The sequence below is a fragment of the Macaca fascicularis genome, chromosome 15 (assembly GCF_037993035.2).
Source record: "Macaca fascicularis isolate 582-1 chromosome 15, T2T-MFA8v1.1".
NCBI classification, from domain to species: Eukaryota; Metazoa; Chordata; class Mammalia; order Primates; family Cercopithecidae; genus Macaca; species Macaca fascicularis.
Window position 1 is genome coordinate 124510913 of NC_088389.1, and position 17383 is coordinate 124528295.

At 43.6% G+C, this 17383-nt stretch overlaps 1 protein-coding gene across 2 annotated transcripts in view; it reads left to right on the forward strand.

Moving 5' to 3' along the window:
* Positions 1-1542: 1542 nt before the first annotated feature.
* The window catches only part of MFSD14B (major facilitator superfamily domain containing 14B), a 78468-nt gene continuing 62627 nt past the window's right edge, over positions 1543-17383 (forward strand). For both annotated transcript variants that reach the window (XM_005582282.5, XM_074017945.1), the window contains exon 1: positions 1543-1929. In XM_005582282.5, coding sequence (XP_005582339.1) covers positions 1822-1929 — 108 coding nt within the window. In that variant the 5' untranslated portion in view covers positions 1543-1821. The remainder of the gene's footprint in view (positions 1930-17383) is intronic.

Below are 17383 nucleotides of genomic sequence, written 5' to 3' on the forward strand. Positions count from 1 at the left end.
CGAGGGGGGCGGATCACTTGAGGTCAGAAATTCAAGACCAGCCCAGTCAACATGGTTAAACCCTGTCTCTACTGAAAATACAAAAATTAGCCAGGTGTGGTGACGTGCACGTGTAATCCCAGCTACTCCACAGGCTCAGGCAGGAGAGTCGCTTGAATGCGGGAGACAGACGTTGCAGTGAGCCTAGATCACGCCACTGATCTAGGCTGGGTAACTGTAGCCTGGGTAACAGAGCGAGACTCTGTCTCAAATAAAAAGTAACAGTCAAAGACTTCTGCAAAGTGTGTGTGTGTGTTTGGGGGTGTTGGGTGGGAAGAGAAAGAGAGGCTTTTTTTTTTTTTTTTTTTAGACGAAGTCTCACTCTGTCACCCAGGCTGGAGTGCAGTGGCACATCTCGGCTGACTGCAACCTCCGCCTCCTGGGTTCAAGCGATTCTCTTGCCTCAGCCTCCCAAGTAGCTGGGATTACAGGCGCCCACCACCACGCCTGGCTAATTTTTGTATTTTTAGTAGAGATGTGGTTTCACCATGTTGGCCAGGCTGGTCTGGAACTCTTGACCTCAGGCAATCCGCCCATCTCTGCCTGCCAAAGTGCTGGGATTACAGGCGTGAGCCACCCCGCCCGGCCTGAAAAAATTCTTAAATGAAATAACTTTAATTCAATTAAAATTATTAATCCTGTTAATAGAAATAATTTTATTCTTTTTTCTATTGATGTTTGTAAAAAGATCAAAATATATTATTGTTTTGTAGTCTTTTTCTTTTTCTTTTTTTGAGACAGAGCCTCACTCTGTCACCCAGGCTGGAGTGCAGTGACGCTATCTCGGCTCACTGCAACCTCGGCTCCCAGGTTCAAACTATTCTCCTGCCTCAGCCTCCAGAGTAGCTGGGATTACAGGCGTGGGCCACGTGGCCAGGCTGGTCTCTTAACTCCTGACCTCAGGTGATCCAGCCCCCTCGGCCTCCCAAAGTGCTGGGATTACAGGCGTGAGCCACTGCACCAGGCCTCTAAGCTTTTTTATACTTCAGTATTCGGTAAATATCTTTCAAATTAAATAAACATAAAAAGCCAGGCTTTTCCAACTGTTTCCTACACATTCTGCAAGATATTAATCATGTTTCAAGAAAAAGTGTTGTGTTCAAGTACTTCTGGGAAACATTGTTATTACATTATTTTCTTCTTGGAGAATCATAGAAAAACTTGAGAGGTTGGTAGGTTGGCGCAAACCAAGACCAAAAACTGAACTGCAATCACTACCAAACCCTCCCGAGTTTGCTCCTCCCTACTTGCTAGGCTCAGTCCACACTCTCCGGAAAAAGAAATCAGACGTCGGGGGTTCTCGAGATGACGTATTTCCCGCGCGCCGCGAAGTCCTGACGTTAAGGCGCCAGTCGCGAGGTGAAGGCGGGGTCTGAAGTGGGCGTGGCGTCGCTGGAGGCTAGTCAGGCGCGGGACCCGTTCTCGAGGCGGGAGCTGAGGTGCGGGGCGGGGCCTCCTGCCTGGCGCCGGCCTGTGGGGAGGCGGGGCGGGGCACAGTCTCTTGACCGTCCAGCCCGCCCCTGACGCCGGCGGCAACTGCGGGAGTCGGGGTCGGAGCGGTTTCCTAAGCGGTTGGTTGCAAGAGCTGCGGTCCTTTGCTAACCTGATCCGCAGCTTCAGCCTCCGCCGCCTCCTCAGCCCTCGGCGCCGCCGCTGGCGCCGCCGCCCGACCCTCAGGCCGCCGCGGGCCGCAGAGCCCATGAGGGCGCGGGCACCGCCGCCGCTTCCGCGGCGTCGCCGTCGTCCCGGAGCGCCTCGAGCTGGCGCGGGCATGGCCGCGGCATGAGCGTGGAGCCGCCGCCGGAGCCAGAGGAGAAGGCGGCGTCGGAGCCTGAGGCGGGAGCCATGCCGGAGAAGCGCGCGGGCGCGCAGGCCGCGGGGAGCAGCTGGGTGAGCGCGGGCGCGGGGCCCGGCGGCCTGAATCCCGGGAAGGCTGGGTGGGGTCGCACGCGGGGCCCGCGAGTCCGTCGCTCCGGGCGGGGGCTTCGGCTCTCGGAAAGCCAGTCTTTTTCCATGGGGTGGGGGGAGGCGAATTCATCCCGAATACAAGTTTTTCCATCCCGAATACAAGTTTTTCCTGGTGACTGCAGACAGAACTTTACAGGATTTGGTTATTGTTTCAAAAGGCGCTAGACATGGGACAGTGAATATAAGTAGTCATTCGGTTATTTCAGAGTTCTGCATCCCTGTAACAGTGGATAACAGTTTTCCTGGCGCATTTCTGCCCAAGTCTACATGGAAAACGGGTAGGGAGCATTTGAATCAGACCGTCGACCGGGAAGTTGGCGGCAGATGCTGGGCAGCGCCTCGCTGCTCCTTCCGTGTCCTCCCGGCGTCGGAGGGGCGGTCGCAGCGATGGGGAGCAGAGTTTCAGGGGCGTTGCTGGGGACCAGCCGAGGAGCAAGTTAGGCCGGCCTCTTTCTCCAGTTTTACTTTTACTTGAGGTCGAGATGGCTTCTGACAATAATACAGAAGCAATTGAGCCCTGACTTAATTGGCCTGGTTTCGGCAGAACAGGCCTTGTCTGTGTCAGTGGTTTCATATGGTGGAATGTCCGAGAGGGTTTGTCGTTTCTTTAAGGCCTGAGTTTAAAAAGGATTTTTTGTTTTTTGGTCTTAGTACCTGAAATATAGAGAATGTTATAGTGAATAGAAACTCTGACACAATGGGAAAGTTTTCCCAAAGAAAAGTAGAAATTTAAATATATGCTTTTTGGCTTTAGATTTTTAGCGTACATACCTGATTTTGTTTTTAGTTGAAGAATGCTAAGTGTTTACATGAACGTATTTGGGGGATGTAAATCCCTATTTGTAGTTTGGGAGGGCAGGTGAAGCAGGAGGAGCAGTAGGTAGAACGGAGCCGGCAGAGCTGGTTTTTCGTCCTGATTTTGCCTGAACAGTGCGCACTCTGGACAGGGTATTGAAACAGCCTTGCTCCTCAGTGCCTAATCTGTAAGATGAGTACTTAGTTGAAGTCCCCTCCCAGCCCAAGTGACTCCCTATTTTTGAAAAGCATTTCAAAGTTAAGATCTGTAATATGAGAAGCTTATCTTGTCGGGGGAGAGGAATTCTGTAGAATTGCTTTCTCTCATTTTGATTCGTGTTAGGTAGACTTGTCCTCTTCCTGCTTGCTACACAAAACTAAAGCACCAGTTCCTCCTTCTGTCTGCCATGAATTGATGGACAGTAATAACTAACCGGTGGCCCAGCTAGTAACCTGCGAGGTAGCTTCCTTCACCCCTTCCCATGCTTACAACAACCAGAAAGTCCAGCTAAGTTTATTAGATACAGATTTTAGGTTTTTATCCTCTCCTATGCATTCTTGTGCTCATTTCCTCAGCATTTTTGACCCAGACTTGGACTATCTCTTTCAAGACCCTTGCTCACCCCAGCGTCAGTCCACCTTGCACATGGCTGAGTAGTGTGTTCTAGCATGTGAAGATGATCATTACTGCTGTCCTTAATTTTTTTCATTGGCTCCTTATGACTTACAGAATAAAAAATAGATTGGCAGGTTGAAGCATTATTAGCGTAGTGATTAGACGAGCATGCTTGGAATCCCAGTTTCCACAGTTTGGCAAGTTAACGTAACTCCTGATTAATAATGGCATTTACCTCATAGGGTTGTGAGGGTTGCTGCAACTTGGCATCTAGTAAGCCCTTAATACATATTAATGTTATTATTTTTTAATAATCTTCGCATGTATGATTGAACGATCACAATCTATAGGTGATCTTCTGACTGTGATAAAAGGAGTAGTTGTCTCCCATTTCCTAATGTTGACAGGAACTAGACCCCAACCTAAAAATTAAAGTTGCTAAATTTATGTGCCTAAGAGCAGAAATTTGTGAGGGATATTTACTCAAAAAAACCTAGACTCAGTTTATTCCCCAATTCTTTCTCCGTTGAATCCTGATGGTAACTTGATTTTGGGCACGGGTAGGTTCCTTCCTGGTCTTTCCTCCTCTCTGAGAACACATGGAGTTGATGTTAATAAACTGATGAATACTGAGTTTTCTTGGTGTTTGCTGTAGATAGAAGACTAGCGTGAGCAGGTAGCAGTGTTTTTCTGAGTGTGTGGACGTTGGGAGAACAGTGAATGCTTTTGATGGTATGTGTTCGTGTCATATGCTAGTACCCCTGAATTATGCATTTTTCCTGTTTGCAGTTTCTAATGTCACCTCCGGGTGCTGTGTCCTATAGCCCCTGTATGAACTGATTTCATTTTAATGTGTTGGAATTTCCTTACAGCTTGGTTTCAGTGACACTCATGATTTCAGGTTCTTAGATGCTACTGGTAATCACAGGGAAGATTGTCCAGCTGATAACTTTTTTGTTTTTTGTTTTTTGTTTTTTGGTTTTTTTTTTTTTTGAGATAGGGTCTTGCTCTGTCATCCAGGCTGGGATTCAGTGGCCAGTCATGGCTCACTGCAGCGTTGAATTCTTGGGCTCAAGCAGTCCTCTCACCTCGGCCTCCTGAGTAGCTGGGACAACAGATATGTGCCACCATGCCTGGCTTTTTTTTTTTTTTTAATTTACTTTTGTAGAGATGGAGTCTTGCTCTGTTTCCCAGGCTGGTCTCAAACTCCTGGGCTCAAATGATCCTCCTGTCTCAGCCTCCCAGTGTTGGGGTTACAGGTTAGAACCACTGTGCCTGGCCCTTCAACTTTTTTCTACCTTGTTTGGCAAAAAGGTATATTGACCAGAAAAAGATACTGGCAAAGAGATGTCATAATCTGAAAAATAAAAGATAATCAAGTATTTGCTCCAAGAGATCATTTCCTTCTAGAAAAGGGAGGTATGCAGCTGGGTGCGGTGGCTCACACCTGTAATCCCAGCACTTTGGGAGGCTGATGTGGGTGGATCACGAGGTCAAGAGATCAAGACCATCGTGGCCAATATATTGAAATCCCGTCTCTATAAAAATACAAAAGTTAGCTGGGCACGGTGGCGTGTGCCTGTAGTCCCAGCTACTCAGGAGGCTGAGGCAGGAGAATCGCTTGAACCTGGGAGGCGGAGGCTGAGACTGGGGAATTTATCAAGAAAAGAGGTTCTTTAGTCTGTACAGGAAGTGTAGCACCAGCATCTACTTCTGGTGAGGGCCTCAGAAAGCTTGCAATCATGGCAGAAGGCGAAGGGGAAGCCGCTTATCATGTGTGGGGGAGGGAGCAAGAGAGAGGGGAGGAGGTGCCAGGCTCCTTTTAGCAATGAGATCTTGGCCGTGTTCGGTGGATCACTTAAGGTCAGCAGTTCGAGACCAGCGTGGCCAACATAGTGAAACCCTGTCTCTACTAAATATACAAAAATTAGCCAGATGTGATGGAGCATGCCTGTATTCCTAGCTTCCTGGGTGGCTGAGACGGGAGAATCATTTGAAACTGGGAGGCGCCACTGCACTCCACCCTGGGTGACAGAGTGAGACTCTGTCTCAGAAACACACAATAAACAAAACCAATCAGATCTTGTGGTAACTAATGGAGCTAGAACTTACTCATTACCGCGAGAAGGACACCACACAACTGAGCAGAGATCAGCCACCATGACCCAAACACCTGCCGCTAGGCCCCACCTCCAACATTGGGGGTCACATTTCAACATGAGATTTGGAGGAGACAGATATCCAAATGGTATCTGCCTTAAAAACAAGTTGGATAGTTTGGTTTTCTATTCTCTAGAAGAGTTTGTCTAAGATTGGTAATACAGTTCTAGAACTTTATAGTTCTTGGCCTTTTGGAGGTTAATTCTAGAACAGTGTAGGTTTTCTGTTTGATTTTTAGTTCTGTCAGTTTCAGTAAGTTGTGTTTTGTTGGGAATTTGCCCATTTTCTCTAAAATGTCAAATTAATTGGCATAAAGTTGTGAATAATGACCTCTTAGGCTCTTTTCACCTTCTGTAGGGATTCTTGGTGTACATTTTTTTTTTTTTTATTTGAGGCAGAGTTTTGCTTTTGTTTGTTTCCCAGGCTGGAGTGCAATGGTGCAATCTCGGCTCACTGCAGCCTCTGCCTCCCGGGTTCAAGTGATTCTCGTGCCTCAGCCTCCCGAGTAGCTGGGATTGCAGGCATGTGCCACCATGCCTGGGTAATTTTGTATTTTTAGTAGAGACGGGGTTTCTCCATGTTGGTCAGGCTGGTCTTGAACTCCTGACCTCAGGTGATCCACCCTTCTTGGCCTCCCAAAGTGCTGGAATTACAGGCGTGAGCCACAGTGCCCGGCCCCCCCACTTTTTTTTTTTTTTTTTCCCTTTAAAGAAGTGGGGCCTCACTCTGTCATCCAGGCTGGAGTTCTGTGGCGCACAATCATAGCTTGCTGTAACCTTGAACTCCTGGGTTCAAACCTCCTGCCTCGGCCTCCCTAGTAGCAAGGACTATAGGCATGTGGCACTATGCCTGGCTAGTTTTTAAATTTTTTTGTAGAGATTGGGTCTCACTATGTTGTCCAGGCTTGTCTTGAACTCCTGGCCTCAAGTAATCCTCTAGCCTAAGCCTCTCAAAAGTGCTGGGATTATAGGCATGAGCCACCATGCCTGGCTGGTACTCTGCATTGGTAACTTGTGCTTTTTCTTTCAAAAAATATTTAATTTTCTAGCATCTTCTGGATAAATATTCACAAATATTGCATGTGGTGATAATTTTGTATGTTATTTTGATTTTAAATAAACTAGAATATCCAGGAAAGTATTCAATGGTAATGGTAAAAGTGCATACAACCTCCTCTGCATAACAGGAATACATTAATTTTTTCTTACTGTTAGGTATCCTGTTGGCTGTATACATGTAAACATACTTTTACCCTATGGAAGCATTTTTGAAATTTCTCAGTTTCAGCTGGGTGAGGTGGCTCATGCCTGTAATCCCAGCACTTTGGGAGGCTGAGGCAGGTGGATCACGAGGTCAGGAGATTGAGACTGTCCTGGCTAACACGGTGAAACCCCATCTCTACTAAAAATGCAAAAAATTAGCCGGGCGTGGTGGCAGGCGCCTGTAGTCCCAGCTACTTGGGAGGCTGAGGCAGGAGAATGATGTGAACCCGGGAGGCGGAGCTTGCAGTGAGCCGAGATCGGGCCACTGCACTCCAGCCTGGGCGAGAGAGCGAGACTCCGTCTCAAAAAAAAAAAAAAAAAAGAAATTTCTCGGTTTCTTACATGTGTTCTGTCTTCCCCTTTCCCTCTTCCCTTCCTCCAGTTCAGCATGTCGTAGAACTTTCACAAGTGGTTATGAAATCGTCAGATATGCTATGGAGAAAGAGGTTATGGCATAGCAAGAGCAAGAGCATTGTTCTGTGAGAATTGGAGAGAAATCTATTCTTAATGTGTATTAATTTATTTTTTTACTTTTGAGACAAGAGTCTTGCTCTTTCATCCAGGCTGGAGTGCAGTGGTGTGATTATGGCTCAGTGTAGCTGGGAACTCCTGGGCTCAAGTGATCTTCCTGCCTCACCTTCCTGGTAGCTGGGACTACACGTACGTCCCACCATGACTGGCAAATTTTTAAATTTTTATTTGTAGAGATGTGATCTTGTTTTGTTGTCCAAGCTGGTCTTGAACTCCTGGCTTCAAATAATCCTCCTGCCTTGGCCTCCCAAAGCATTGGGATTGCAGGTGTGAGCCACTGTGCCCAGCCTTAGTCTGACTTTTTTATAGTTAGCTTTGTATTTGCTTGTCCTTTTTAAACAACCTTATTCAGTTTAATTGACATAAAATGAACTGTATGTGTTTGGAGTGCACAGTTTTGTGTTGCGACGTGTCTATACACCTGTGAAACCATTATCATAATCAAGATAGTAAACATATTCATCACCCTCAAATGTTTGTTTTTACGTCCCTCTGCACCTCCATTTCCAGGCAATAATTTATCTATTCTGTCACTATATATTGGCTTGAATTTTCTTCCTTTTTTTTTTTTTTTTTTAAGAGATGGAGTTTCATTCTTGTTGCCCAGGCTGGAGTGCAGTGGTGCGATAATGGTTCACCGCAACCTCTGCCTCCGGGGTTCAAGTGATTCTCCTGCCTCAGCCTCCCCAGTAGCACGGATTACAGGCATGCACCACCATGCCTGGCTAATTTTGTATTTTTAGTAGAGACGGGGTTTCTCCATGTTGGTCAGGCTGGTCTCAAACTCCTGACCTCAGGCGATCCGCCCGCCTCGGCCTTCCAAAGTGCTGGAATTACAGGCGTGAGCCACCACGCCTGGCTGGTTTGAATTTTCTAGCATTTTTTTTTTTGTTATTTTATAAATACAGCATATTCTCCTCTTTGGCTTTTAAAAAGTTCAGCCTAAATTATTTTGAGATTTATCAATGTTATGTAAATCCACAGTTCATTCTTTTTAATTACTGAGTAGTATTCCATTTTGTGGATGAACCACATTTGTACATTCCCTTGTTGATGGACTTTCGGCTTCTCACCAGTTTTTGGCTATTACAAATAAAGCTGCTGTGAACATCTGTGTACCAATCTTTGTACATAATACACTTTTTTAAAAGTAAATAGGAGTGGAATGGCTGGGTCATATGGTAGATGTATTTAACTTTTTAAGAATCGGCTGGCCGGGCATGGTGGCTCATGCTTGTAATCCCAGCACTTTGGGAGGCCGAGGCAGGAGGATTGCCTGAGCCCGGGAGTTTGAGACCAGCCTGGGCAACATGGTGAGACCTCCGTCTTTAAAAAAATAATAAAATAAATTGCTAAACTAATTATTTTAAAAGTAATTGTACAGTATTACATTGCAGCTAGCACTGTATGATAATTCTAGTTCATCCACGTCCTTACACCTGGCCGATTTTAGCCCTTCCAATTGGTCTTTAGTGATGTCTCATTGTTCTTTTAATTTGTGCTTCCCTATGGCTAGTGGTATTCAATATCTTTACATCATTTTTTTTTTTTCGAGACGGAGTCTCACTGTCTCGCCCAGGCTGGAGTGCAGTGACTTGATCTTGGCTCAGTGCAAGCTCTGCCTCCCGGGTTCACGCCATTCTCCTGCCTCAGCCTCCTGAGTAGCTGGGACTATAGGCATCTGCTACCACGCCCAGCTAATTTTTTGTATTTTTAGTAGAGACGGGGTTTCACCGTGTTAGCCAGGATAGTCTGGATCTCCTGACCTCGTGATCTGCCCATCTCGGCTTCACAAACCAAAGTGGTGGGATTACAGGCGTGAGCCACTGTGCCCGGCCAAGGTTTTTTTTGTTTTGTTTTGTTTTGTTTTTTGTTTGTTTTTTTTTGTTTTTGCCTCTGGCAGAGTCTCACTTTGGTTACCCAGGCTGGGGTGCAGTGGCATGATCTTGGCTCACTGCAGCCTTGACCTCCTGGGCGCAGGTAATTCTCCCACCTAAACCTCTCGAGTAACTGGGACTACAGGCATATGCCACCATACCCAGCTAATTTTTTAGTTTTTTGTAGAGATGGGGTCTTGCTGTGTTGCCCAGACTGGTCTTGAACTCCTGGATTCAAGTAGTCCGCCTGCCTCAGCCTCCCAAAGTGCTGGGATTACAGGTGTGAGCCATGTGCCCATCTTCCCTAAGCCTATATGTCATCTGTGTATCCCTTTTGGCAAAATGTCTTTTCTTGTCTTTTGCCTATTTTTTGTTGTTGTTGTTGTTGTTGGTTGGTTGTCTTCTTATAATTGAGTTCTGAGAGTTCTTTATATATTTGGAATGCAAGTCCCTTGTCAAATGATTTGCAAATACATTCTAGTCTGTAGTTGATCTTTTCATTCTCTCAGCAGTGTCTTGAAGAACAGGAATTTTAAATTTTGATGAAATTTATCAATTTTTTCTTTTATAGATCAGGGTTTTGGTTTCATATTTAAGAAATTGTTGCCTAATCCCAAATCATAGGAATTTCCTTCTATTTTTTCTTTTTATTAGATGGAGTCTCATGCTCTGTTGCCCAGGCTGGAGTGCAGTGGCACAATTTCGGCTCACTGCAATCTGCATCTCTTGGGTTCCAGCGATTCTCCTGCCTCAGCCTCCCAAGTAGCTGGGACTATAGGCACAGGTGCGTGCCACCACGCCTGGCTAATTTTTTTTTTGTATTATTATTATTATTATTTTTTTGAGGCAGAGTCTCACTCTGTCACCCAGGCTCAAGTGCAGTGGTGCAATCTCAGCTCACTGCAAGCTCCGCCTCCCGAGTTCATGCCACTCTCCTGCCTCAGCCTCCTGAGTAGCTGGAACTATAGGCATCTGCTACCACGCCCAGCTAATTTTTTGTATTTTTAGTAGAGACGGGGTTTCACCATGTTTGCCAGGATGGTCTCCATCTCCTGACCTTGTGATCTACTCACCTCAGCCTCCCAAAGTGCTGGGATTTCAGGCGTGAGCTCAATCTACTGACCTTAATATCCACCCGCCTCGGCCTCCAAAAGTGCTGGGATTACAGGCGTGAATCATTGTGCTTGGCCTTCCTTCTATGTTTATGGAAGCTTTATAGTTTTAGATTTTACAATTGGGTTTATGTTTCATTTTGATTACATTTTTATATGGTGCAAGATAAAAATGGAAATTGTTTATGAATAATCAGTTGTTCATTTGCTGAAAAGTACGTTTTTATTTATTGAATAGCTTTTGCATCTTTTTTTTTTTTTTTTTGGAAATGGCGTCTTGTCTTGTCGCCCAGGCTAGAGTGCAGTGGCGCAGTCTTGGCTCACTGTAACCTCCACTTCCCAGGTTCAAGTGATTCTCCTGACTCAGCCTCCTGAGTAGCTGGGATTACAAGCACATGCCACCATGCTTGGCTAATTTTTTTTTTTTTGAGACGGAGTCTGGCTGTCACCCAGGCTGGAGTGCAGTGGTGCAATCTTGGCTCACTGCAAGCTCCGCCTCCCGGGTTCACGCCATTCTCCTGCCTCAGCCTCCGAGTGAGTAGCTGGGACTACACGCGCCCGCCACCACGCCTGGCTTATTTTTTGTATTTTTAGTAGAGATGGAGTTTCACTGTGTTAGCCAGGATGGTCTCGATCTGACCTCGTGATCCGCCCATCTTGGCCTCCCAAAGTGCTGGGATTACAGGTGTGAGCCACTGCGCCTGGCCTAATTTTTGTATTTTTAATAGAGACAGGGTTTTACCATGTTGGTCAGGCTAGTCTTGAACTCCTGACCTCGTGATCCGCCCATCTCAGCCTCCCAAAGTGTTGGGATTACAGGCGTGAGCCACCGCACCCGGCTTGCTTTTGCATCTTTATCAAAAATCAATTGTCTGTATATCAGTCAGTCTCTGAACTCTTTATTCTGTTCCTTTGATCTATTTGTCTTTACATCAATACCATGCAGTCTTGATTACTGGAGGTTCATAAGACTTGAAAACTAGGTTAGTCCCCTGATCTTGTTATTTTTTAAAGTCGTTTTAGTGATTCCGTGTCTTTGCATTTTAGAATTAGCCTGGCAATTTCCACAAGAAAACGTTTTGGGATTGCCATTGGTATTCTTTTGCCCTGAAGATCTGTTTGGGAAGAATTGATCAAGTCTTCTGATGCATGAATGTAGTATCTCCATTTATTTTAGATATGTAATTTCTTTCAGCTGAGTTTTGTAGTTTTCAGTTGACATGTCTTTCCCATCTTTTGTCAAATTGTTCCGTTTCGTATTTCTTGACGTTATTGTAAATGGTATCATTACATAAATGTAAATTTTTAAAATTTAAATTCGCAATTGTTTGTTGCCATTATATAGAAATACAGTTGATGTAAAAAAATTGTTTAATTGTGGTAAAATACACATAGCAAAGAAGTTACCATCTTAACCATTCTTAAGTGTAGACTTCAGTAGTGTAAGTATATTCACATTGTTCTGCAGCCAGTTTCCAGAACTTTTTCTTCTTTCAAAACAAATTCTATACCCATGAAACAACAACTTTCCATTTTTTGCCACCCTCCCATTCCCTGACAATCACCATTCTCCTTTCTCTTTCTATGTGTTTGACTTGCTTTAGATACCTCATATATATGGAATCATACGGTATTCATCCATACCTTTTTATGATTGACTTATTTCACCTCGCATAATGTCCTCAAGGTTTGTCTGTGTGTGCCATGTGTCAGAATTTTCCTCTTTTTTTTTTTTTTGGAGACATGGTCTCTCTCTCTTGCTCAGGGCTGGAGTGCAGTGGCATGATCCCGGCTCGGGAGCCTCCACCTCCCCAGGCTCAGGCGATCCTCCCACCTCAGCCTCCCGAGTAGCTGAGAGTACAGGCGCGCACCAGCAAGCTCAGCTAATTTTTGTATTTTTTGTAGAGTTGCAGTTTTGTCATGTTACCCAGGGTAGTCTAAAACTCCTGTGCTCAAGCAATCCACCCGCCTGGGCCTCCCAAAGTGCAGGGATTACAGGCATGAGCCACCATGCCTGGCCTCTTTGCCCATTTTTAAATTGGGTTATTTAAGTAAAAATAAGTGTATCTATTTTTACTTTGTTGCCTGGGTTTTTGTTGTCATATCCAAGAAGTCATTGCCAAATTCATACCATGAAGTTTTTGCCTTATGTTTTCTTCTAAGTTTTATAGTTTTAAGTCTAATGATAGGTCTTTGGTTCATTTTAAAAGTTTGTGGTTTAAGAAAGCCCAACTTCTTTCTCTCTCTCTTCTTGTATTTTTTTTTTTTTTTTTTTTTTTTTTGAGACGGAGTCTCGCTGTGTCTCCTGGGCTGGAGTGCAGTGGCGTGATCTCGGCTCACTGCAAGCTCCGCCTCCCGGGTTCACGCCATTCTCCCGCCTCAGCCTCCCAAGTAGCTGAGACTACAGGCGCCCGCCACCACGCCCGGCTAGTTTTTTGTATTTTTAGTAGAGACGGGGTTTCACCATGTTAGCCAGGATAGTCTCGATCTCCTGACCTCGTGATCCACCCGCCTCGGCCTCCCAAAGTGCTGGGATTACAGGCTTGAGCCACCGCGCCCGGCCTCTTCTTGTATTTTTAGTGTCAAAAATAAGAATCTATTATCAAATCCAATATTTATCTGTTTTATGTTTTTAGCTCTTATGTGTAGGCCATTAATCCCTTTGAGTTGATTTTCATATATAATGTGAAGTAGGGGTCCAACTTTATTCTTTTACATGTGAAAAATTAGTTGCTCTAGGCCGGGCGCGGTGGCTCAAGCCTGTAATCCCAGCACTTTGGGAGGCCGAGACGGGCGGATCACGAGGTCAGGAGATCGAGACCATCCTGGCTAACACGGTGAAGCCCCGTCTCTACTAAAAAATACAAAAAAAAACTAGCCGGGCGAGGTGGCGGGCGCCTGTAGTCCCAGCTACTCGGGAGGCTGAGGCAGGAGAATGGCGTAAACCCGGGAGGCGGAGCTTGCAGCGAGCTGAGATCCGGCCACTGCATTCCAGCCTGGGCGACAGAGAGAGACTCCGTCTCCAAAAAAAAAAAAAAAAAAAGAAAAATTAGTTGCTCTAACAGCATTTGTTCAAGAGACCTTTCTTTTATGGCACCCTTAAAATCAGTTGGCATTCACGGCTTATTTCTGGAGTTTCCATTCTACTCCATTGGTGTATGTCTATCCTTATGCAAGTACCACGCTATTTTGATCTCTGTAGCTTTGTAGTTTTGAAATCAGGAAGTGTGCGTTTTCCAATTTTGTAATTTTTCAAGATTGTTTTGGCTATTTGGTGTCCTTTGCAATTCCATATGAATTTGAGGTGACCCTTAATTCTTAATAATGACTTCCTTTTTATTCTTTACTTATTTTTTTGAGAGAAGGTCTTGTTGTGTAGGGATTGTATTGAATCTGTAAATCACATTGAATAGTATAGCTTAGTGATAGTAAGTCTTCCTTCCTGTGCACATAAATGTCTTTATTTAGGTGAAATTTGTTTTTGGTAACGATTTGCAGTTTTCAGTGTGTAAGTCTTTCACCTCCTTGGTTAAATTTATTTTTAGATTTTTTTTTTCTTTTAGATGCTATTGTAAATGAAATTACTTTCTTAATTTCATGTATGTATAGAACATATCGTGTGTTTATATAGTTTTTCTGCATTGTCTAATCTGCAGTTATCTTATTAGGCACATTTGGAGCAGTACTACTCATTGTAGGACTAATTATTCTCCACTACCCAGGCAAGGTTTTCCTGATTTTGTACTCAGCACTATGTGAGTGAAATAAGTTTTTTAAGGTTAGTTGGTGGAAACATGCATAGGCTCAGAGTGACATCTGGCCAGATCTGTATACTGGTCAGATGTTTTTTCCCTGGTTTTTGGTAATTATGTCACATGCATGTGCTTATCAGTATCCTGCTGAATTCTTGAAGTGCATCTTCCGCAGATCTCTGGCCTTCTATCTCTCTTCTCTCCATTACTCTGTTCTGCCTTGATCTCCATTAGCTCTCATTTTCATGTCAACTCAGGAAGTTGTCCTCCAGGCCTTTGTCTGGGTTCTTCCTACTAGAGCAGCTCATCTTTTCTTTCCTGATTTTCAGGGATCTCTGTCCTTCATTGCCTGGCATCCAGTTTGTCTTGGTTGTCTAAAGCAGTAGGGTAATTTTCATTACTATTAACTATTTTTTTTCCACTTTGTTAAAGATGGATTTTGTGGCTCTTTCTTGAGATGGATGAAAAACTCAGCTTTTCAGATTTTTTTCTATCCATTTATATTAATTTTAAATTAACAGTTGTCTTCTCTCTGGCTTAGAAGTTTCTTCCTCTTATAAAATCAGTATTTCAATATGCATATTACTATTTTGCCCCGGTGGTTTTCTACCTTTTCTTAACTTTCGCATCAGCTCTGGGCCATCCTCTCAATATTTTTATGGAGAACACTCTCGTGTCTACTGTGACATTCATTAAGGTGGGTGGGAAGGGGCACTTCCTAGGAAAGGCACTATGTATAGTGTAAACAAGTTTTTTCCCTCACCATCTTCATTTTCCTATGCTTCCCACATCCCTTTCTGTACTTACTTTTTTTTTGAAATCTATTGTTCTACTAGAAATCATATTAATATTATTTATATACAGTATTAGACCTGTCCACTGAGGCAGAATAACTAAGCACCTAAAAATCTGGATGTTTTCTTGCCTTTTAAATTTAATCTTAATTGCGTGAGTGTATCTCACCTGGTTTTGCTATAATTTTTTTTAGAATTCATGAATATTCTAATTAATGTTCTAAAGAATGTGATATGTTTTTATTGACTATGACTCATCAATTCTCATGATAGCTTTGAAGTAGGTGGTAGAGCAGTGCATGATTTAATGGTGAGAAACATCAGTGCATGGAGATAAATTGACTTGCTGAAAGTGACCAGGCTGACTGAACAATGGAGCTGGGACTTTCCTCATCTCTGTTCTCAAATCTAATTTTTATTTGATAGCTCAGTTCCTTATGTTGCCTAGATAGGCAATTTTGTTTTTCATATTCAACAGTAGAGGTAGGAAAAAGACTCCTGAGTTATCTGAGCATTGTTTTTTGTTGTCATTTGTGTGCTGTCACAGAGTTAGGCATTGTAGTCCTGCCTAAATAGCTTCTCTGCTCTACATTGTCTATTGTTAAATTAGGTCAAGCCAGGAGGAGATCTGAAGAAAAATTTAAAATTCTGTGGTTAGTCTGCTTCTTGGTAATTACTATTCATCTAACTAATTGCTTCAATTTAAAAATAGCAAAAGAGTATGAATTTTATGTATTAGTAGTTCTTTGTGCATGGATCTTTGAAATAAGTAATTAAATGAAAGTGTCTTTTGCACGTAATGTAGAAGAATCTCTCTTTATACTGTGATACAGTAGAAGTACAGAAACTTCATTTAAGATCTGTAACATGGTAATGTGTTCCCTGAAGAAAAATAGTGGCTTTATATTTTAAACTATTAGCCAGCCAGATACATGTGAGTATCATGGGTCATGAAAAAAGAGTCATAAGATGGTGTGTAGTGAAATGTGGAGTTTTTTTTAGCTTTAGGCATCTTGAATACTGCTTTAGAGAAATTCTTAAGTTACCATTCTTTTGTGATATACTGCTTGGGTGGAAAACTTATGGAGGCCAGTTAATGTACACTAAAAAAAAGCCCATACCGATTGACCTGACAGTCACTCTTCAAGGAACTTACTGTAAGGCACTATTGGGACAAGACCATGGAGGTTTATTTGTAAGATATGTGTGTATTAATTATATATATTCATGAAAGATTGTAATTTAAAAGGGACTTGGTGAAACAGTTGTGGCACATACATTAGGTGGAGTACTAAGCTGCCGTTAAAAGTGATGAAATGATTATATGCCTATTGATATGCATATGGTGAATATATTTTTATGTCAATTGGCTACACAGCTTTTATCACATTAAAAATGCGTTTATATATTTGCATGGAAAAATGTCTGGAAGGGTTTATACCAAAGTTTAAAACACTAGTGATCATTGCTGGTATTGAGATTTTTGTTGATTTTAATATAATTTCTTGCCTGTTTATTTTCATTTATATGTTTTCCGGTAAACATGTATATCAGTTACAAAGCCAAAAGAAAAAAATAAAAAGACCAATGGAAAGGACACATGAATACTGGAAGTTAGACACACCGTTGCCTCACAGACTTCCTGGTCCTGATTGTTTGGGTTGCCTCAAGCTCTTTCTTGTTTTCTGACCTATCTTCCCTCCTTCCTCATTGCCTGTCTAAGGATCCCCCTTTTGTGTGAGTTGATCCAGCTTTCAGATATATATGCACTAGAGGCTATAAGGGGCCTTAGACGCCAGTCCTAGTTTTCTCAGTATATGTATGAAAGCACTAAAGGCCAGAAAATTGGTTAAAGTCAGGAAGCTATTAATAGTTAGCAGCAGAGCCAGAAATAGAACTCAGGTTTCCTTGCTTCTACTTGATAATTTTTTCCGTATTATGTGTGCTTTTCATAAGTAGGGTGATCAGACATCTCAGTTTATGCCTTTTGTCTACACTTAATTCTGTCTTTTTGTTGTTGTTGAGACAGAGTCTCACTGTTGCCCAGGCTGGAGTGCGGTGGTGGAATCTCGGCTTGCTGCAACCTCCGCCTCCCACGTTCAAGTGATTCTCTTGCGTCAGCCTCCCAAATTGCTGGGACTACAAGCATACACTGTCACCTCCAGCTAATTTTTGTATTTTTTTTTTTTCCCCAGTAGGGACGAAGCTTCACCATGTTGGCCAGGCTGGTCTCAAACTCCTGACCTCAAGTGATCTGCCCGCCTTGGCCTCCCAAATTGCTGGGATTACAGGTGTGAGCCTCTGCGCCCATCCTATGCTTAATTCTTAACAAGGACCCCCTTTTATTCCTTATTTATTTGAGACAAGATCTTGCCCTGTTGCCCAGGCTGGAGTGCAGTGGTATGATAATGGCTCACTTTAGCCTCAAACTCCTGGGCTTAAGTGATTCTCTCACCTGAGCCTCTGGAGTAGCTAGG